Below are 23,147 nucleotides of genomic sequence, written 5' to 3' on the forward strand. Positions count from 1 at the left end.
TATACCAGGGCTGAAGCTTGTTCCCTAGTTGCACTGAGCAACGACAGGCAAGGCGTCGCATGCATGCGGGTATGTGTGCATTCCAGATAGTTGAGCTAGTTAAGCCCAATCCTGAAGGGATGTTGCACAGTCTAGAGCAACCAATTCTAGCGCCGTAGTTCCTTGTCCGAGTAGATGCAGCTGCCTTTGTGCAGGGCATTATAATTTGTGTTTTTTGGACAAAATCACAAACAAGGAGACAAAATATAGCTGTATAGTACTCAATTTTTTTACACACAATAGATTTTGATAGGGCTATGCATAGATGAAAGGTAAATGAAAGGTAAATTCACAGCCCTCTTTTACTGCATTGAGCTAGCAGGAAACATTGCTAAAACTCGATTTCTTCCTTTTTCTTTATTTAAAGGAGGCTTTGTTCTTGGACAGTGATTTCTCAGTGATTTGCTTGTTAAACACTTCCCGGGTGATTAATGTGTGTTTTAAAGCACGCACACAAATGTGGGAAGTGCTCATGACCTTTTTTTGTGTGCGTGCGTGCATCTGTACATGTGTGAGCTAGACAGCGAATGAGTGAGGGAGTCAGCAACAATAGACATTTCCATCTGACCTTTTTAGTTTCATCACTAGGGTGTGCACCTCTAAAATTCAGCTTGATTCATTCCAGGCCTTTTTTTTCTTGATTTAAAAGAGGCTTAGTGCCTGACCTTTGGGTTCCCGAAGTTAGTAACATGTCCTCCAAGTAATAATTCTGGTTTCAAACATGTGCTGCCTTGGGCATTTTGATGTGGCACTTGTCAAAATCATTCTAGTACAAGAACCATGTGGTGCGTTGTAAACTCATTGTATTGCTTCTCTGTTCTTGTCTTCGGTTGCACTTCCTGAGATCATCTGTGTCTGTTTGTGTGGACCGCATGATGAGAATACAGAAATTTTTCTCTCTAGGGGAAGACATCTGCTGCCCTTGCCAAGTTGATATCATTGCAAGCCACAGAGGCCATTCTTGTAGATGTGGATCCTCAATTGAATGTTACCGCTGAGAGGAACATCACTGTAGAGTTGGTCCAAAGAGGAGACGTGTTAAAGGCAAGCCACCTTTGCATTTTAAGCACAGATTGTTTTGAGCTTCTGTTGCTGGTGTTTTCCTTTGCATTGTGCATTAAACTGCATGTCAAAACCTGTTTCAAAGCTTGAGATAGAGGTTCTCTCAAAATTTGAGTTGAAACCTGTTCAGAAATTGAGAATTGCCCTAAACTTGGCTCATGGCGACCAAATCGGATTGGTCGTCATGCGGATTATTGTGGGGGACGCACTCAAGAAAAAAAGATTCAAGAGGAGGATGCTAAGGAGGGCAGAATTAAATGGATAAACTTCGCTGTTTCTTAAAAATCTGTCTAGAAAGAAAAAAGCTTTGCCTTTGCATTTTATAGTGTGTTACACAAGGTGGGCAGGTGTCTGTGCTGGGCCTTTTCAACTTTTGGAACATGGCTGGAAAAACGCTTTCTTGGCTTGCACTTGCAATTCAATGTGCCCATTCTTGTACTGTCATTTTTTAATCAGAAAGTATCAAGATTGTGGGCATACCTAGTATCAGAATGTAAATTAGGTGTAACTGACAAAAATGAGGACAAAAATGTTTTATAACCAGTTATTTGCATAGCTTTGCATTTATCAGTCACTGCCCAACTATCTGTAACACCGTTCAGTCGGTGTGAAAAATTGTTCTTATGTGAGCATTCTATTGCTATTTCATGTTTTTAGATGGCTTTAAGCATTGCTTCTGTGCATTTGCATGTAAAAGAAATGGGTAAGTCATTGCCTTGCATTGTCAGATAATAATGCTTGTGGCCCACTGTTGTCTGGTGAGCAGCTTGCAACAGCATAGACTGTGTATTGCCTTTTGCATTGTGTATCAAATACGGTGCAACTCGTGTTCCTCATTCTCCCCTTGCTTGAAATTGTAGGTTGTGCCCGGTGCAAAGATTCCAGTAGACGGGAGGGTCTGCATGGGTCACTCAGTTGTGGATGAAGCGCTCATCACTGGTGAATCCATGCCTGTACCGAAGAAAGTCGGTGACCAGGTCATTGGTGGCTCTATCAACAACAAGGGAGTCCTTCTGATCATTGCCACCCATGTTGGTAAAGACACAGCACTCTCGCAAATCGTCCGGCTCGTCGAAGAGGCCCAGACATCGAAAGTGAGTCTTTGCATCTTCATCTTCCTTTGAAGCGCGTGCTGAAAAAAGGCTGTCATAGAAGACTTATTCTCATTTTTCTTGTCTGCACACTATGGATTTAAGAGAATATTTGTTTCTTGCTTGGTTTTTAAACAGTTGGTTCCTGATAATTTGAGCTTGAAGGCTACCAACAATTTGTTCGAATTAAGTGAGGTTCGAATCTGGCATATTTTTTTTTTAATGCACTTCATGTTGACTGCACCTAAATTGACTGCTTTAAATAAGCATCCCGCAACAAATCCGTATTGTGTCGGTCCCGCGTGACCTCCTGAGCGCACAAAGCCGCGCAGATTCTGCGACCCGCCTTTCGACCCCAACCTCGTCTTTGCCTCGAGTCCTCACTCTGGATGACACCACCCTCCTTATAACAAGAAAGGAACACCTCCGGTGCCGCACACGTGCTCTAATCCCTCCGTGTGCGGTAACCCTCCCCCGTGGTCTCACCCGTGCAGAGGAGGTTGCGCTTCGGAGGATACGGGTCGGGGTTGCCCTAACTCCAGCTGTGACATGCGAGTGGCTGCATTTCAAAGATTTATATCCCCGCCCCGGGTGTCCAGTCTGCAAGAACAGAGACTGTGAGGCTGATATCCACCACCTGTTGTGGGACTGCCCGGCGCTGAATCCGACGAGAATTCAGCACCTGGCGTCAGTGGGACTCTCACCAGACAATCCGGAGTCATATATTGCATGGACACAAGGTCGATATCATCGTTCACATATTGATTTTGTCAGATCAGCTCAACTTTCTTCATTTATTTAAGCATCTGACTCATCTCTTACTTCATAGTTTTTATGCCCTGAGGCAATAAACATCGCTTCAAAAAAAAAAAAAACTAGTTCAAATTATTAACAGTCTTGAATTAATAAGAGTCTTGAAAATTAATAAGAGTCTGAGCCTTGAATTGGTAGAAAAAGCAGGTACAATTGTGACTCTTGCCTAACCAAAGTTCAGATTTCACACAACAGAGAGCTAGCATTTTTTAATGGGCCTAGTACAGTGTCACATGAAATTGAACTGCTTTCTTTGTTCAAGCCAGAGATGCTGTCGCCTGTTGTGGGGCCTAATTTCACTTGTAGAACTCCACTGTGCAGTCATGATGTTTACTGATGAACTTGTCGAATAGACAAGCTTTTCTCCGTGGGCAGAGTTTGGAAAGTAATGGGTTGATGTCTGTCTCCCGAAGTGGCACCACCGCAATGCCACTTCGCAGTGTCACTTTGCAGTGGCCACTTGCAGTGAAGGGGCACTACTTAACTAGACCTCGCCCCACATAGCAGCTTACTCTTTCTTATTTCAGGCGCACAAAATGCTAAGCGTAATTAAAATTGGCATTAAACAGTGCTACCTTTCTGTGAAATCTGAGGACAGACTGTAGCTTGCAGTTTAGATAGCAGATGCACCTATAGTACTTGTCTTCATAGGAGCGAAGGCTTTGTACACATTTCACTGCAGTATAAGAAAGGGAAGAAAGCAATGGTGAGAAAGTGTGAAACATCTTGCTGTCAAAATTTCATAACACTTGTGCCACTGAAAATGATATGAGGAATGGCAGAGACAAGTTTACTGGCACACATTTATGTGCTTTTTAAGTTTTGGCCCACACCTTCGGAAATCTAGTGTCTGTTGAAGTGAAGCCTCCAGCCCAAACAAGGAGCAACCGTGCTCAGTCTCCACCCTCCAAAAGCACCACCCACTAGCCATATCCCGGCAGCAACCCCTAGCTAGGGTGTTGCCCACCCACCGCCACCCTCAATGCACCATCCCACCCTACTTCCACCTACCTTCATCACCCACCAACCACCACCACCTAACTCTACCCTCCAGAGGCACCACCTACCCACCAACCTATTTGCACCCTTCACAAGGCCTTTACCCACTAGAAGCCCACGCAACAGAGGAAGGAAAAAGGGACTGTGAATGGAATTTGAAAGCCAGCTACCCTCCAGAAGCACCACCCACCAGTCAACCACCTTCCTACTCCACACCCCTTTCTAGAGGGCTGCCCACCCTGCTACCACCACCTTCTACACACCTCTGCATGCCTGCAGCCTCCAAAAAAATTGTGTTGCATGTGTGAAATCTTGATTTAGAGTAAAAGGATTCAGTACAGTGGAAGCATCAAAATATTCATCGAGGTTAAATTCAACTGCTTTTGCTTCCGGAATTGTCACATCACTTTTTTTATCATTCTGTCATTTTTAATGCATATGCATCAGAACCCCCATGTTGGAAAAATCTGTCTGTCCTTCTGTCCACATGTATAAAGCCTCGGGTGCCAGCATTGGTCTGAAGTCTCTAGAGAGAAAGGGAAAATGGGAGAAGGAAGAAGAGGGGGCACGGCATGTCACCCTGTAATTGTTGGATTGGGTCAGGAGAGTTGAGTGGGGGTTACTGCATGCCACACGGTGATTGATGGACTGGATCACACCACCTACTCGCATGGTCTCAACCCGTCAGCGGCAGCGGCTGCTTCGTCAACTAATGCTAACGCATACGCTGTGCATCAATCGTATTCATTGTCTATAATTTCTTTTTATCTGAATGCTTGCAACTTTCAGCACAGCAGGTATCAGCCTATATACCAGATGTTTCAGGGAAGCCTGCCATTAATTTGTAAAAATAGGTCTTTCAGGTAAAGAGACACTTTTGTGGCATAGTAATACCAGTATTGGCGGACATCAGAAAACAGGAGAATCATGTTAACTGGTAAAGCGATTAACTAAATTCTAATAGTTAGCTCTTTCACTATTACAGTTAGGCACCTGATTGCAATTAGAGATTTGTAGCCGGCAGCTAGTAATAGCTGCATCAGATTTTGGAATTTTGAAAATGTGATTGCCCTCGCCTCTGCTGCTCAACAAATTTGGGCTATTTCTCGTGCCATTTGAAAACTGTGTGCCTGCAGAGAGCACAAAGCGACATCCAGCAAATCACGTCACTCCATGGCTCGTAATACGTGACAATCTCTGCCCCGCCCACGCTGCAATGTTCCCCGCTCCTCGCCACTTAGCTACTCCAGTGTGGGTGGGGCAGAGAACATCATGTGGCACGTTCCAATAGCAAACATACATTTCACTCAAAATACACTATAGTCAGACACTAATTTGGTGATTTGATGGACTTTGTGTTGCGCTCTCCGCAGGCGCGCAGTTTTCGAATGGGTGAGAAATGGCCCAAATTAGTTGAGTCTCAGAGGCAGCAGTAGGCAGCAGAAGGCAGCAGGCAGCCATTGGGTGGAAGAAGAAAGGCTGCCCGGCTGCGTTTTTTTCACTCTTTGTATTTTCAAAAACTAGGTATTCAGCCACAGGACTACTTCGAAAGGGACACAACCAGACCTTCACGACACAGACATAGTCATAGTATCAAGCCAATATTTGCCCGCACAAACTTCTACAAACATTCATTTTTACCGAAAACAATATCTGACTGGAATTCCCTGCCTCATGATTCACCTTTCCTTTCTTCAACCTTTTGAGAGCATATACGTCTGACTGTACGGTTAGAAATGATGATTATTTATTAACAGTGCATAGTGTGCTTCTTTGTCTATGTGCCTGTGTTTGGGGCATGTACTTTCACAAAGTGTATTTGCTTTATAACCTTGTTTATGTATGTTAATATTTTTCTTGTTGCAAATTGTAACTTCACCATTGTTGCTGATTCCAAGGCATAGTGCTTACTAAGAAATGTATGTACCCTCTCCTGCTTGTACCGATTCGATCTGCAGTATTCTGTAAATAAAATAAATAAATAAAACGCATTTTCGAATTCTAAAAAGTGATATGGCTATTACTAACTGCCTGCTACAAACCTCTAATTGCAGTGAGGTGCCTATCTCTAATAGTTAAAAAGTTAACTATTAAAATTCAGTTAATCACTTCACTTTTTCACATGATTCGCCTGTTTTCTGATGTCCACCAACACTGATATTACTATGCGGCAAAAAGCACTTCATCACCTGAAAAAACTTAATTTTAAAGGAGTATAGAAACCTAACTTTTGGTGCATATTTTCTTGTTTGTAATGTTGCATAAGGCATTGTTATACATGGGTTACCACCTGGTATTCTATGACCGCTAAATAATTTATAATCAAATTTCTTTCTCATGCTGTTTCGATTTCAACAGCCGAACGATGTCTGTGACGTCAGAGTGGTTTTATGTTACGTGAGGCATGGAAAAACTGCAATATATATATACCACATTCGTTGCCATTTTGGGTCTCGAGGATGGCTGCCTTCAGCACTTTAATGAATTAAAACGATGAAGCAGTGACTATATCAATGTTTTTCATGCTTGCGTGGCATAAACCACTGTTTGACGTCACAGCCATCATTCGGCTGTTGGAACCGAAACCAAGACAGCATGACAGGAAAAATACGATTATAAATTAATTAGCAGTCATAGGTGAATACCATGTGGTGATTCATGCATAGTAATGTCTTCAGTATCATTGTAGAGAAAAAAACATGCCACCAAAATTAGGTGCCTGCACTCCATTAAAAATTAATGGCAGGCTTCCCTGAAACACCTGATATGTCCACTACAGGAAGATGCAGCAAGGGTCTGCATTCTTTTGCGGTGCTCATATCTTGTGTTCCTTCTGTAGTGATTTTTGAGGCCATTGCATATCATGTGAGCTTGCATTGCCGTATGTGCTTCTCTTGTACAGGCCCCAATTCAGCAGCTGGCTGATAAAATAGCTGGCTACTTCGTACCAGCTGTGGTGCTGGTGTCACTGCTGACACTGAGTGCATGGGTTCTGATTGGATTTCACAATGTTGACTACATCACGCGCTTCTTCAAGAGGCAGGTAAGCGTCATACTTTCTGTGTAAAATATTTCTAAAGGCTCCCGATTTCTTTCTATTCTATCTAACAGGACTGAAACCTGCTGGCAATAGTGTAGATAGACTAGACTGCTTGTGTTCATTTTTTGCAGTCTGACCCATCACCTTTGCGTGACCTGTGCAAGTTACAGCATTGGTATGTTTATAATGTTTAAAGTGAGCTTATCTTGAGAGGTGTCTTTGTTATTGCTTCCTTAACAATCTGAAAGATAAGGAATGTAGGTGCTAAAACCCAGATCAGAGATGATGATCTTGTGAGTGTTATTCCTTCTGCCTCTCTGCCCGTAGTGTAGTGCTTCTATGGCAGGTTGGCACAGAGGTACCGCTGGCTTGCAAGCTGTTTCAATTGAGTCTTGTTGTCTCTAGGGGCATTGTGATAGCTGAGCCTGCATTGAATGGTTTTGAATAGTCGTGCCATTGAGTTTTAATGCCACTGTTGAGTGCGAAGAATGAATGCATTTCTTGCCGAATTCACTGATGTGAATTTTTCCTTCCTTCTTTTTGTGCAGCGATATCATGACACAGACAGCGAGCTCATCTTCCAGTTCGCCTTCCAGTGTGCCCTGACTGTACTGTCCATCGCATGCCCTTGTTCATTGGGCCTGGCCACACCCACTGCTGTGATGGTTGGCACAGGTGTCGGTGCATCCAATGGCATTCTCATCAAGGGGGGCGAGCCACTGGAAATACTCCACAAGGTACTAATTGCTCTGCCACGTGTGTTCCTCTGGCTTCTTATATACGTGCATTATTTTGCTTGCCCTTTTTTTTTAGCTTTTGGTGGTGAGGCTTCTCTTTATTTTAGTACAGCGGAGACTGTGTGTACTGCCCCATAAAAAAAAAAAAAAGCTGAAAATTTCAACTGGAACCAATTGGACATTCTGGTTGGTTCCTGTGTTTTTAGCCACCTGACCAATTAGATCCAACTGGACCAAACCAATTGGATCCATTAGCCCGTAGGCAGCTAATACATCCACCAAATATTCACAAAATGTACCTTGCAATTAAGTTGCACAAAATATATAGTGTGATAAACATTTCTACAACTTGCATATTATTACAGTGCAAAAGGAAAACTGATTCTTGTAGACTGCAGGGAGGCAGTCTGCCTAGTGCCAATTAATATTTTTGAGAGGGAATTGAAATTGAGAATTGTACACTTCTTTGGAAATCAAGGCCAACAGACAATACACCTTACACACACACACACACCATAGTTAGACACTAATATTGTCACGTGCTGCGCATGGGCTCTGAGGAATAAAGAAGACGTGCGGCGGCTGGAAGTAGAAGAGAAAGTCAAGTATTCTGCCGCCGGCGCACCAGGCTCCTCTCGACCTGCCTTGTAAATATTATTTGTAAATAGAACCTGTAACAGTGTGGTGGAGGTGCTGGGTATCGATCCCAGTACCTCTCGCAACCGCTGCAGCCGAAGAATCGCCGGATTGCCACCGTTGCCCGTGCAAATGCCCAAGGAAGCCGACGCACGTCCGACCGGCGCCGCAACGCCCGCTTGGCAGCACTACCGTGAGCCGCGGACGTTTTCCGGGAAGGCTGGCGAAGACGTGGATGATTGGCTCACCAATTACAAGCGGGTGAGCAAATACAACGGCTGGGATGCCACGCTTCAGCTGGCCAATGTCGTCTTCTTTCTCGATGGCACCGCGCTAACTTGGTTCGAAAACCATGAGGCATCAATAACAAGTTGGGACCGCTTCATGGAAGAGCTCCGCAGCTGCTTCGGGGATACTGTTGCCAAACGAAAATGCGCTGAGCAGTCTTTGCTTCAGAGAGCGCAAGTGCCTGGAGAGACCTGCACGACTTACATAGAAGAGGTCTTGAAGCTGTGCAACGTCGTTAATCCCAGTATGTCTGACGAAGATCGCGTTGGTCATCTCCTCAAGGGCATCGCAGAGGACGTCTACAGCTTTCTTATTAGTAAAGAAAATTTAGACTCGCCCACGGATATCATCAAGCACTGCCGCACCTTTGAAGCTCTAAAACTGCGTCGAATTACTCCCAAGTTCGGTTGCCTGCCTAACGTCACCACTGTCGCCAGCGTGGATTTCCACGAGCCTGTGAATGCGGCGACTCTCCCTGACGTCATTCGTCAAATCGTGCGTGACGAACTCTCCCGGCATCAAGATCTTGCGCGCCACAGTGAGGTCCCGTATGGGAGCTGTTCTCTGCAGGCGGCTCCCGCCTACCGCTCCTCCCAGGCCATGGTTAACAACATGTCTGCCCAGGCCCCTACCAGTGCTACTCGCATTGATTACAGCGACGCTCCCCGGATCACCCACCCCGGCCCCAGGGCGCCAGCTCATCCGCAACGCCACCTGCGGCAGCCGGAGTACGATGGTCGTTTCGACACTGGCTACGAGGAGTGTTATCCCGAGTGCCCCCCCGACCCACCACTTTGTTACCGCTGTGGTATGATCGGTCACATCTCTAGATTCTGCCGTCGCCGGGGCCAGTTTTCCCGCTCCCAGCGCCAATGGTCGAACCCTCGCCTGAGTTTCAATGCGCCTGTTCATGACCGTGTCTTCACATCGTCTCAGCGCCCATCCAGTTACGCGCCACCACGGAACGACTCCCCTGCCTCTGACCGAAGTCTCACTCCACCTCCGCACCGCTCTCGCCGCTCGCCTTCCCCCCAACGTCGTTCCCCACCGTCCCCGGGAAACTAGCGTGTGTGGCCGATGGAGGTGCGGTCGCCGGATCATCGATAGTGCCAATTCCTCTGCCCATTGTTATGTTAAGGAACCGCCTTGAAGTTTTAGTGGACGGTATTTGCGTCATGACCTTAGTGGACACTGGTGCCACGGTGTCAGTGATGAGTTCAACTTTCAAGAACCGTCTGGGTCGTAAAATAATGTTCGCTTGGGATCGTGCTGTTATATTCCGGGGTGTAGGGGGAGAATCATTGGTTCCGATTGGTATTTGTTTTGTGAATGTAGTGATCGCTGGCCACATGTTCCGAACTGAATTCACGGTGCTCCCTCGTTCTACGCATGACATCATCCTCGGTATTGACTTTTTGCACCAGTGCGGCGCTACTCTCGACTTCCGCAGTGGTGGCATATCGTTAAGTCCTGGCCTTCGGTCAGCTCTCATAGAAGACTCGCCAGTGGTTGCCCAAGTGTTTTCTGTCTCTGAAGATACCGTCGTCCCAGCAATGTCTGCCATATTCGTTCCCGTTGTGTCCTCGAGCACGATTTCTGATGCCTTCGATGCTGTGGTGGAACCTTGTTCCCTTAACTGTGCAAAGAAAAGTGTGCTAGTACCCCGCAGCGTCGTCCATGTGACCAAGGGCCATGCCACTCTTTGGACTGTCAATCATTCCAACGAACCTGCAGTATTGCCATGTGGTTTAAAACTTGCTGGCTTTGAAGAACGTTTTTCTGTACCAGTTGCCGCGATCACTGACAACGTGTCTCGTCCAACTAGACGCCGCGATCTGAGCGACTCTCAATTCCTAGCCATGGTTAACAAATCCCTACCCACTAGCGACCGCCAGGTACTAGTGGCCATTCTTATGAAGCATGCGGACGTGTTTGACTTTGGTCGCGACCAACCGCCGCCGATTCCAGCTTCCTGTACCCATCACATGATCAATACTGGATCTGCACAGCCGATTCGCCAGAAGCCATACCGCGTCTCGCCTTCCGAACGTCAGATAATCGATGAACAAGTCCGTGACATGTTGCACCGCGGCATCATTCAGGAATCTTCAAGCCCGTGGGCTGCTCCAGTGATCCTTGTCAAAAAGAAAGATGGCACTTGGCGATTTTGTGTCGACTACCGCCGGCTTAACACTGTCACAAAGAAGGATGTTTACCCGCTCCCGCGCGTTGATGATGCCATTGACTGCCTCCACTCAGCCTCCTACTTTTCCTCGGTGGATCTACGGTCCGGGTACTGGCAGATCCCGATGCACCCGCAAGACAAAGAGAAGACAGCATTCGTGATACCTGACGGGTTGTATGAATTTAATGTTATGCCTTTCGGCCTTTGCAACGCTCCTGCCACTTTTGAACGATTTATGGATACGCTTTTACGTGGCCTGAAGTGGCAAGTTTGCATGTGTTATCTGGACGATGTTGTTATTTTTGGTAGGACCTTCGCCGAACATAACAGCCGCTTAGCCATTGTCCTAGACTGTATAGAGAGAGCGGGCCTCGTGCTGAACTCGAAGAAGTGTCGCTTCGGTGAACGCCAAATTACTGTGCTTGGTCATCTCGTTGACAAGGATGGCCTCAGACCCGACCCGCAGAAGGTTGAAGCTGTAAGCAGTGTCAAAGAACCCAAATCAGTGAAAGAGCTCAGGAGTTTCCTAGGACTTTGCTCATATTTTCGGTGTTTCGTTCCCAAGTTTTCTGATTTAGCCTACCCGCTTACAATTCTCCTGCAGAAAGACACCCCTTTCCACTGGACTCCCGAATGCGACTCCGTGTTTCGGCAGCTCAAGTTTCTCCTCACCTCGCAGCCAATATTGCGTCATTTCTGCCCGACAGCACCGACTGAAATCCACACTGACGCCAGCGGCATCGGCGTGGGTGCTGTGCTTATCCAACGCCATGAGGGCAATCAACATGTTGTCGCTTATGCAAGTCGCACCCTCAGCAAGTCGGAACGCAATTACACTGTAACAGAGCAAGAGTGTCTCGCCGTTGTTTTCGGCGTACAACGGTTTCGTTCGTACCTTTATGGACGTGCTTTTACAGTCGTCACAGACCATCACTCTCTGTGCTGGCTCGTCAATCTACGCGACCCCTGCGGTCGGTTGGCCCGCTGGGCGTTACGCCTCCAAGAGTTTAACTTCAAAGTGTCTTACAAAAGTGGCCGCCAACACGCCGACGCAGATTGCCTCTCGCGGCTGCCGCTCACGGTTACTACTTCCGATGATGAAAACTTCGATGACTATCTCGCTGCCGTTTCCCAAGAGTTTCCAGATCTTGGCACTTTCCAGATGGAACAACGCAAGGATCAGCACTTGGCGCCGCTTTTTGCCGAAGCCCGTGACCCGACATCCGCAAGCCCTTTCTGCGTTCGCGACGGTTTACTCTACAGAACGAATTACTCGCCTGGAGGTGCGCGCTTTCTCCTCGTCGTTCCGGCTACTCTGTACTCCTCTGTTCTGCAGGCAATGCACGATGACGTCACGGCTGGGCACTTGGGGTTTGCCAGGACCCTTAACCGCATCAAAGAACGTTTTTACTGGCCAAAAATGCGTCACATGGTTCAGCGCTACGTGGCCACCTGCGTGCAGTGTCAGCGGTTCAAGCTTCCCACGACTTCTTCGCCTGGACGCCTGCATCCTTTGCCACCTCCAAGCACGCCATATGAACAAGTTGGACTCGATCTGCTCGGCCCGTTTCCCCGCTCGTCCAACGGTAACCGCTGGATTATAGTGTGCGTTGATCACCACACCCGTTACTGTGAGACCGCCGCCCTACCTTGCGCCACCGCTGCTGAGGTCTCACTCTTCCTTCTTCGTGCTGTCATCCTCCGGCATGGACCTCCTCGAGTTGTTATCAGTGACCGCGGTCGCCAGTTTACGGCAGACGTTGTGGAAGAGCTTCTGCGTCTTAGTTCATGCCATTTTCGCCACTCGACGCCGTACCACCCCCAGACTAATGGACTGGTTGAACGTACCAATCGGACACTCACGACCATGCTGGCCATGTATGTCGATTCCCGCCATAAGAACTGGGACGACGTGCTTCCCTTCATTACATACGCCTATAACACGTCGAGGCATGAAATAACTGGTTACAGCCCATTCTTCCTTCTTTATGCTCGTCCGCCTCGAAGCTCCCTCGACAGCATCTTACCTTTCTCTCTCGACACCGAGCGTTCTATTGCCAACACTCTATGTCGCGCTGAAGAAGCCCGTCAGATTGCCCGGATACGCACCTTGGCATCACAGCATCGCTCTAAGCAGCGTTATGACCGCCGGCGCAAGGATGTCTCCTACCTGCCCGGTGACGTTGTATGGTTGTGGACGCCCCTACGCAAGCGTGGCTTATCAGAAAAGCTGCTATCCCACTACACAGGCCCGTTCATCGTTGTTGCTCGCCTCAATGACCTCAACTATGTCATCTCTCCCCAATCAACGCAAGGACGCCGCTCAAGGACAACCCAGGTCGTGCATGTCGCACGGCTGAAGCCATTCCACTCTCGGGACCCCGATTGATTGACTGGCCCAGAGGGCTTCGTCTGCGAACGGGGAAATGTCACGTGCCGCGCATGGGGTCTGAGGAATAAAGAAGACGTGCGGCGGCTGGAAGTAGAAGAGGAAGTAGAAGAGAAAGTCAAGTATTCTGCCGCCGGCGCACCAGGCTCCTCTCGACCTGCCTTGTAAATATTATTATTAAATAGAACCTGTAACAATATCATAAGCCCAATATGTACATTCAGAGAACACACCTTTGCTCATATACCCCAATTATGAGAAAGTCATGCCGGGGCCAGTGGATTTCAATTTAATTTTGAGAGCTGTGATAGCACAGATAATGAATACAATTTAGTAGGTTGAGCTGCTGATAGCACTTATTATAAGAACCATGTTAGTTCTGCCTTGTTTGTTGAATATGAAGATGTCCACGTGGATGCATTGGGTGAAGTTGGACAGACCAGTTTGATGCAATTGGCAAAACCAGTTAGGCTCACCAGTTGAGCTCACCAGTTGGCAAACAAGACCGCTAGACTGATTCATTTAAGTAACCAGTTGGAACATGACCTGCCAACTAGACTACTGCTGTATCCAATTGGCAGTCTATATAGATTCTAGCTGGAGCAGCTTCCAACTGGAACCAGTTAGAAACTCAATTGGCCCAAGTGGGAGTTCATTTGGACTATCCATTTGGAACTGTGCTGTTTGGAAACCCAGTTGGTTCTAGTTGTATTTTATTCCTGGGAGGATATATTATTTACACAGGGTTGCAGGTCATACTGCTGACTATTGACAGACTTGGTTAGATTACCAAAAGAGTCGAGATCTGAGCCAGTTGGCCCACGCTTGATGAGGAAACCACACAACGAAGAGAGATCTGAAAGGGGGGCACACACAATGAAACCGAACTAACTGTTAGTCTAGTCTCATTGCTTGTTTAGATAAGCTTGAGGTAAGGGCTCGAACAACTGTTGGATGCTCTGCTTTGTAGCATATGGAGCAAACATTTAATTGCTTTAAGCTTGGCATGCAGATGTCTATTTTTTATGTAAGCAGCTGCATTAGAGGACTAAACAAGCTGTCACGTCCTCTTTATTAATGCATTAATCACTGAACTGGTGACAGGGTTATTGCTATAGTTGTCTATGTGAACTAAAGTCGCCGACCTATTTATAGGACTCGGTGGGACTCGGAAAATGGTCCAAATAATGAAAAAGCCCCAAAAATATGTGAACATAAAAAAAAATTTCTGTGAGAAACCAGCTTTAAAAATCATAAAAATCACCGCTCCCCATGTTCTGCTTGCATTGCAAGCGATAATTTTAGACTGTGTCTGAGCCACAGTCATGCTTTCGTCATGTTCGCACCACCTCACATCACGGAACCAGACAGTGTGACGCGGCCACAGGTCTGCCGCGAATGATTGCATGCGCTGCGCGAAGCAAGAACAGTCAGTTTCCACGAGCAACGACACTCTCGAAGACCAAGAGAGGTAACCCACGGGAAGACGCAAGCGCCTCCAAATGTTTTCCCCCTTCTCCTGCATCTGCCGCCCCCGCACCACATTTTCAGCGCATTCGCGCGCTCCTTGTAGGCCATCTCGACGGCAATGGAGAGCGTGCCTTATCTCGAATGGCTACGTTGGAGACCAAATAACCAAGCTTACCCAAGCCAATCTGTCCAATTCACTCCTGTCAGCACCTGTTGACTGCATTTAAATCAAAGATGGCACCTTTCACAGCTGCTGAGAACGGGTTGGTTGTGACACCGATGCCCTCTTGCATCTATATTAGGCCGAAAAATAACTTTCGGTTGAGAAGCGATCTCCACACTTTTGTTGGCATTTATTTTATTTATAAAAATCGAACTTTTTGACTCCGCAGAGTCCGAAATATCGGTTGTGAAAATGTATAGGTTACTATGAGTTGTATCACGGTCCCTCAGTAAAGTTCAAATTATTGCATAAGTCTGAATTATTGGAGTCCGAAAAATCGGTCGGCTACTGTACAAAGATTTATGGCCTCAAGTTATGAATACGATTATGTCATGATTACTATCGCAGCGGTGGCCTAGTGGTTTGAGCATCCGGCTCGCATGCAGGAGGTGCGGGGTTCGATCCCCAGTGTCGCCTGGTACCCACCAGTGATACGATGGGTACAAGCTTTCCCTGCCTGGTGCTCGGCTTCTTTAGGGTGAAATGCTTGGGAAATGGGTCTGTGACCCCACCTTGGGTAATCAAAAACACCTTGTGGCATGGCGCTCCTTGGCCACATTTGCCCTTGCGCCATAAAAATTCATCATCAATCAATGTCATGATTACTCCTAGCAGAGTTGCATCATAATGCCTTATCTGAAGCTTACATTAAAATGCTATGATCATGTTTTTCTTCTTATTTAAACTATTTCTTCTCTAATGACATTACTCTGTCTTTAGCTACCCATTCTACTTTGATTTATCCTTCAGTACCATATTTACTCACGCTATAAGCATAAGTTTTATTTTCATTACAGTAAAATCTCATTAATTCGAACGTCACGGGGCCGGGAAAAAAGTTCGAATTATCCGATGTTTGAATTATCGAATGGCCTCGAAAAAACTGACAAGAACCATTTGCATTACGGTACATGTACCGTATTTACTCGCGTAACGAACCCACTCCCATAATGAACCCACCCACCCCCGATTCTCGCCTAAGAATTTGCAAAAAAAAAAGCGTTAACGCTTCCCTTTGTTTCACACCGTCACGGTCCACAATGCATTTCTTGGCAGTGCGCCAAGATGCTGCGCAGCGATAACATCAGGGTGTGCTTACCTTTTGACGTTAGCTCTAGCAAGGGGAGGAAGCGAACTTAGCAGAGTGCCAGCGCTTGTCTGGTTGTGCAAGCCTTTTTGAGCGGCACAGCGGAATGCCGACGCACCGCAGCCGTGCAGCACCACAAGCGGCGGAAAACGGGCGGCTGCCGCCAGACCGCTGCCGCCAGGATTTAGAAACGTCATGATTCCATATGCTTAGTAAAATGCTGAAAAGAACAGCTGTGCAATTACAATGAAGGTTTTATTTGTTCAATGACGAAAAAGAGGATGAATTATTCTTCGTGGCCCCTTTCTGAACCAAAATAGTTAACCTGTTTGAACCTCCCGTCCTTCTTGACGTCAACCGACGTGTAGTGGCTAAGCCTAGCAGCCTTGAAATTCTAGAAGCATTCTGGAAATCTGGCACGTTTCATCGCTAAAGCTTTGTGCTGCGGGCATCTTGTGTGTAGTGGCTAAGCCTAGCAGCCTTGAAATTCTAGAAGCATTCTGGAAATCTGGCACGTTTCATCGCTAAAGCTTTGTGCTGCGGGCATCTTCAGACAAAGCGAAAGCTTCGTGCGACTTTTGTTTGCCGTGAACATGAGGCACAGTGTAGTGGCAACGACGAGTTCGTGGTGAAGCGAGAGGCCGCTTCAGCAGGCGCGGCCATGTTTTAGAAGCGGGCAGAAGTCAGACGCGGTCGCGCCCTGATTGGTCTGCGCTGATAGCCCATGTTGGCCGCTTCCACGGTTTTATCTGGTTCCATCTTCTGTCTCCGTTTAGGACGTGCGCAACCTCTAACTATGCGGAGTTGCTTTTTTTATTTTTTGGCCACGTGTTGTGTGCCAGGCCGCCCAGCAGATGCGGCGGCGCGTAGTTCAAATTATCTGTAGCAAAATCGACTTGCTTTCGAATGAACGGGCTTTTTTATACACAGATCTCTATGGAGCTTGGCCGGACCAAGGAGTGTAATTCGAATTATCCGAAAATTCGAATTATCGAAGTTCGAATTAACGAGCTTTCACTGTATAAAGGATTTGAGGTTTGCTGATTATGTAATGTAATATGTAAGGTAATTTTAAAAATTTTTACAACAAAAACAATGAGTCTATTGATTATGTGAATAAATACGGTACTACAGTGCAGCTACAGTGTGGAGATCTTTGCAGGTTCGCTGTGTGGTGTTTGACAAAACAGGCACCCTCACCAACGGAACACCAGTGTTGACACGCATCACACTTCTGGTCAAATCTCAAGTCTGCTCCTTTGCTAGGCTGCTGCTGCTGGCTGGCACTGCCGAGGCTAACAGTGAGCACCCCATAGGAGCGGCCATCACCAAGTTTGTCAAGGAGGCAAGTGCATATAGTGCACCTAAATACTGTTGCATTCACAGCCTTCCTTTCAAGCCAAGTTTCTTGCGCGCACCACAAACTGTAGTTGTAAAATCTCAACTTTTAAAATCTAAATCACTGTTTGTTGTGGCCAAAAGCTTCAGCTGTCATGGAGCTACTCTTGTTGAATAAACTTGCGATGGCGGCTCATTTGTAGTGCAACAATGCTTCTATAAAACCAAGTAGTGTAGTACTGCTTTTAATGAGTCGCACTGAACTGTGGTATCGTTCAGATATAGTCATGCTTGAATTTGCAGCGGTTCTGGCCACAGGATACTATATAGGCCAAAAAATTGCATTTAGCAGCCTTTTGCATGTTTGCAATAGCATTGTTTCTAGCATAAAAGGGCACAAACTTGAATATGAGAACATTGGAATTTAATCATATTTTACAATCTGTATTGGCAAAACATCATTCAGAAGCTCACTAATTGCCCAGCATCATGTGAACAATGCAGTCTGGCTCTTTGCTTGTATGTAAATTAACTGTTGCATTTTGCTTTTTCCATTTCGAAATATTTGATCATGTTAAGCCATGGTTAGTGTTTATTGCTTTTAGAAGAACCATCGTGCAGGGAACAGTAGAAACCCATTGATTTTTTCCAGCTTGTTTGCATTTTTCCAGCTGCCACACTGCTTTTGCGCAGTGCAAGCTTCTTTTTACACGGTCCAGATGTGATGCAGTAGCCAGGAAAAAGCAAAAGCAAGACCATATCAATGAGGCTGTGCAGTATTTTTTATTGCGAAGCATTAATGCATTTTTATGACTCCTAAACATTGCCAAAAATTTTCAGATCCTATTGATTTAACAATTGTGTGCTTACTGTCATTTCTGCAATACACAACTCTTAGCTTCATAGCAGCATGCAGTCAAAATCAGATTTGATCAATTACTCTGGACTTGCTGAAAGTTAAGTTCACCTATCTGAAAAGGGTCTCATTTATATACAGCATGTCAGGAAGCCAAAAAATATGCGTGTCTTGTTTTAGAGCTGGTCTTTGTCTCCTGGAAGTTCAGGGCACAGATTTTTTAAAATCATGATGCATACTTGGAGTTCTGCTGTTGTGCATGCCTTGTTACTTGTTTGGGTTTGTAACATGCTGCACTGTGATCGGACGAATCCTTTAACAAGGTGCAGTATTCATGTGATGACTTTTTGACACCTTTGCTTTTCTTTGCTTTGATCAGCGGGTAGTGGCCGCTGATCCGGATCATGAGAGGAAAATAACTACAGAAGAATAAGAATTGGGTGGAGCACATATGGCAGGTTTGCTCCGATCATGAATGGCAGTTTACTAATACTAATATCCCTATACAGAAAAGTATACAACAGGTGTATCTTACCGGTACTCACCTATGAAGCAGAAATGTGGGGGCTAGCGAAAAGGGTTCAGTTTAAGGACAATGCAGCGAACCATGAAAAGAAAAAGGATACGTGTAAAGTTAAAAGATCAGAAGCGGGAAAAGTGGGTGAGGGAACAAATGCGGATTAATGACATCCTATTTGAAATCAAGAGGAAGAAATGGGCTTGAGCAGGGTATGTAACGCGAAGGCAAGATAACCGCTGGTCATTAAGGTATTGGAGTGGATTCCAAGAGAAGGCAAGTGCAGCAGGGGCCAGCAGAAAGTTAAGTGGGCGGATAAGATTAAGAAGTTTGCAAGAATATGGTGGCCACAGCTGGCAAAGGACAGGGTTAATTGGAGAGACATGGGAGAGGTCTTTGCCCTGCACTGAGAATAGTCAGGCTGGTGATGATGATGATGATGATGATAATTTTACATCCAATTTTAATCAGTGAACGTTCTTGTTAGGTGCTTCACATCAGCTCTAATGTCAGGGGTGTCTTCAGTAAAACTGTAAAAACTGGGTTACATACCTATGCTCAAAAATATTCTGGGAAGTAAGGGGAGGATGGATTGCATGGATCTCAGCATATGATGTGGAGATTGTGGCCTAAGTACTTGCCATTAGTGTGTTGCCATTTTTTCCACTTCAGATGTTTTTCTTCACTGCCTCTCTTATCTAAACAACAGGAAGAAGTTGCCTTTATTGCATGTTTTCAGTAACCACATCGTTTCCTATTACTTCCTTTTGGGTCAAGGAGCCATCAAGCACCTCTGGATTGTTAATTTTCCAAGCGTCCTTGTCTCCCCAACTTTTGTTTGCTTTGAGCCGATAAGTTATTTTTCTTTCGCCCTGTTTATTCACTGTTCTTTTTTGTGTGTCAAGTCGCTGTGCCTTTTTGACAGTTGCTTAGACGGTAGTATTAATCTGGCCCAACTTTTTACTCCCAATGCAGACGCTAAAGACTGACTCCCTGGGGAAGTGTGAAGACTTCGGGGCAGTGCCTGGCTGTGGCTTGCGGTGTCGAGTGTCGAGCACTGATGCTATGCTGAGCAACACTGATAATTTGGAGCACCTGGTCACTAAGACCCAGCACCCACTCGGCAGTTATGTGGCTTCATCCAAGCAAGTAACAATTGACCGGTGGATATTACCTGCAAACATCCGCGGTGACACCTTGCTCAGTCCGCCATCAAACATCTTGATTGACTTGCCAGACCCGCAAGGTATGAAAATGTTTTTGGAGCTTTCATAAATTATTCCAGCTATGCACAGCTTGTTTTAGTACCTCAGAGCTGCATCATACAGCTGTGTAAATAAAATCAATAAAGTAGTTACGATGTGTCACATTACATGTTACTGCTATATGTTAAAGGGGAATACTGAGTTAAGCTACCTTGAAACTGTAACATCCCAAGATTGCAAATCTGTTATTTTTGTCTAGAGCAAAGCTTGTATAAGCCAGAAAATTACCTGATGGTGAAATATATGGAGTGAGCTCTTTCAAAAATTGTGATAGCTACGTCTGACCACAATTGGCTCATCACCTCAATGCACAACAATATTTCAATGCAGACAGGAAGTATCATGGAAATGATGATGGTGATGGATTTTTATGGCACAAGGGCCTCTGCGGCCAAAGAGAGTCATGGTACAAGGTACTTTTCATCTTCACAAGGCGGGTTCAGAGACCCATTACCCAAGCGTTTCACCCCAGATAAACCAAGCACAAGTCCAGGGGAAATGCTTGTACCATTGTATCACTGGTGAATACCAGGCAGCACTGGGGATCGAACCCTGCTCCTCCCGCATGTGAGGCAGATGCTCAAATGACCAGGCGACTACTGCAGTTGCATCATAGAAATATCAGCATAGCAAGTGCTGCTGATATATAACTTGAAGCATTGCTCATTTCGCACTGGGGGCATGGCAACTTCTGTAGTACAAGCTAACCCCTATCTCCTGGGGTCATTCATTGCCTTTCTGGATTGCTTGTGGCTCTTGCATACGCAAGGAGATAGCATTTTTAACACAATAATGCCTTTTAAAGCAAGGCTTTTCGCTTTGGAGTGAATTTGTTGTTATTGCTGCTTCTCTGGTATGTTCATTGGCTATAAATGGCATATCAGGCTTTCACCTCTCCCGTAACAAAATGGATACGATAAGTCTGCTCCATTTCTTGTTTTATTTGATGACAATCAACATCTCTAGGCCTAACAAGAAACGCTTGTTAATTGACAAAAATGGTTCAGATTTTTAAAATCCAAAAGGCACGACAATGACGAGTTATCTTTGTATGTGCACACATTGAACCTGGTTGAACTAAATGTGCTGATGTAACAGCATAAGAGCTTGCGAAATGCTTCCATTAACATATGTAAGCACATGTATGCTATTCTAAAAGTATATCTACTCCCAATGCTGGCCTCATCCTTCAGAAAGAGCCCAAATGACCCCCAGAGCTTGGGCTTGGCTTGTGCTTGTGAAGTTGGTGCGGCTTTATGCAAGCTGAATAGTCAGCATGCAAAGGGATTGACATGAAGTGTTTTCAAAGAACTAAGGTAAGAAGGACACCAGTTTATAACTGGTCACTCTTCTGGCTGTCAGCCTTCACAAATGTTTGTTCATATGACATAGCTTGTTGTAGCTTGAAGCAGTATACTGAAAAAACAAATGCATTCAGTACCACTAACTGAGCTTCCTAAATGTTCATCCACCATTACAATTGAAAGCACCGTGTTGACTGTGAGACAGGTTGGTTTATGCACCGGCTGTCATTGCTATGAGTTGTTACTTTACACCTACGTTGAAGGCAACATATGCATTAGAGGTGAATGTCCTTTGCAGCCGACCACTTGGCCTCCCGCATCGGTAGCAGTGTGGTCCTCATTGGCAACCGAGAGTGGATGCATCGTAACGGCATTGCGGTTGACATAGAAGTGAGCAGGCTCATGGAGCAGCATGAGGAGAAGGGCCAGACTGCAGTGCTTTGCGCCATTGATGGTATGACCACACACTCCTGATATTTGTTTTGTTCTGGATTTTGTTATGTTTTTGAGTTTTCACATAGACATACGAGCTGTTGTAATGTGTTCGCTTCAGTGGCTTGTAAGATGCACTGCTCTTCTACTGCCGCACCGAGGTCGCAAGAATATGTGATATGCTGGTACATATAAGCCACACTTACTCTGATTTGACAGTGTTAACCATGCTTGTTGTTTTGTTCGCCACCAAGTGTCTGCTTTTTCTTAAGGGCATTACTGTATATACTCTTCTAAGGGTGCTGCATCCCCAACTTGGCAGCCAGCAGCTCGGAAAAAGAAAGTCAGCCAGAAGAATAGCTTTGTGTGTGCACAATTTTGCCCACCTGGTACTTTACGCTGAGAGCTGATAGGCAATAAATGTCTGCACGACTATGCACGAGTTGTCCCATGTACTGGACTCCGCCTGGAACCGCAAAGATGTGGTGCCGCAGCGCTGCTAATTCGCCTTGTGCACTCTGCATTTGCGCCAGAAAGGACAAAACGTTATGCTGTGCAAACAACTAGAATGGGGTGTACCCATGCTAGCAGTTGTCTGAAAGTAGCGCTCGGTTGGGTTTGGATGGCTGGCGAATGCACGGACGAGAGCCGCCATCGCTGCGGGCTGACGGCGATGCTCAGAAACTGAAAATCACATGGCCAGGCTCTTTTTTTGGCCAAGCAACAGGGGCCTTCCTATTGTCATCACGTCTGCCATTACGCGCTTGTCAGAGGTGTTCAAGTTACAATATACTATGCAATAGGTGGGATTTTTGCACAATCACTTGGCCCGTCAGGGACACCTTGACTCATCCCCTTTCAGGAAGCCCATGCAAAATTCCACAAGCGGTCTTTCTCGCGTATCCTAGTGGGCGAAAAGGAGGTGGTGAAGCTCATGCCTGAAATGTTGTGAAGGCGGCAGGACCTCGGATGCGGGTGTTAAGTTTGTAACTCATAATAGAAGGATTAAACAAAAAACCGTGTGCTTTTGTTTCGTGGTTGTTCGATTTGGGAGGTTGGCAACCTTGTTTTCATCACGTGTGATATGTGGGAAAGCCTAACATGATTTTGCATGAGGTGCAAGCCTATCATTGTCCGAATGTAGGATCGGTTCGCATGATAAGTGACAGAGAAGAAAGCAAAGAGGTCATTTTTGTACTGCTTTCTTGACACTTTAAAGTTGATCTTCGGATAATTTGCCCTGACATTGTGATTTTGCCACGGTCACATTTGTGAAAGTTGGCGCAGTATTCGATCACTGCCAAATAGAGGGTATCCACTTGATGTGACGGGTGTCGTTTTAGTTTACAGCCACACAGGCTGGAGTGGGTGGCAGC

At 45.9% G+C, this 23,147-nt stretch overlaps 1 protein-coding gene across 2 annotated transcripts in view; it reads left to right on the forward strand.

Annotated features, from left to right (window-relative positions):
- ATP7 (copper-transporting ATPase 1) overlaps positions 1–23,147 on the forward strand; it is a 50,532-nt gene that overhangs the window by 14,998 nt on the left and 12,387 nt on the right. For both annotated transcript variants that reach the window (XM_077662256.1, XM_077662257.1), the window contains 7 exons: positions 943–1,083; positions 1,962–2,195; positions 6,907–7,047; positions 7,593–7,781; positions 17,222–17,404; positions 19,746–20,016; positions 21,638–21,793. In XM_077662256.1, coding sequence (XP_077518382.1) covers positions 943–1,083; positions 1,962–2,195; positions 6,907–7,047; positions 7,593–7,781; positions 17,222–17,404; positions 19,746–20,016; positions 21,638–21,793 — 1,315 coding nt within the window. The remainder of the gene's footprint in view (positions 1–942; positions 1,084–1,961; positions 2,196–6,906; positions 7,048–7,592; positions 7,782–17,221; positions 17,405–19,745; positions 20,017–21,637; positions 21,794–23,147) is intronic.

This window comes from Amblyomma americanum, chromosome 4, assembly GCF_052857255.1.
Source record: "Amblyomma americanum isolate KBUSLIRL-KWMA chromosome 4, ASM5285725v1, whole genome shotgun sequence".
NCBI lineage: Eukaryota > Metazoa > Arthropoda > Arachnida > Ixodida > Ixodidae > Amblyomma > Amblyomma americanum.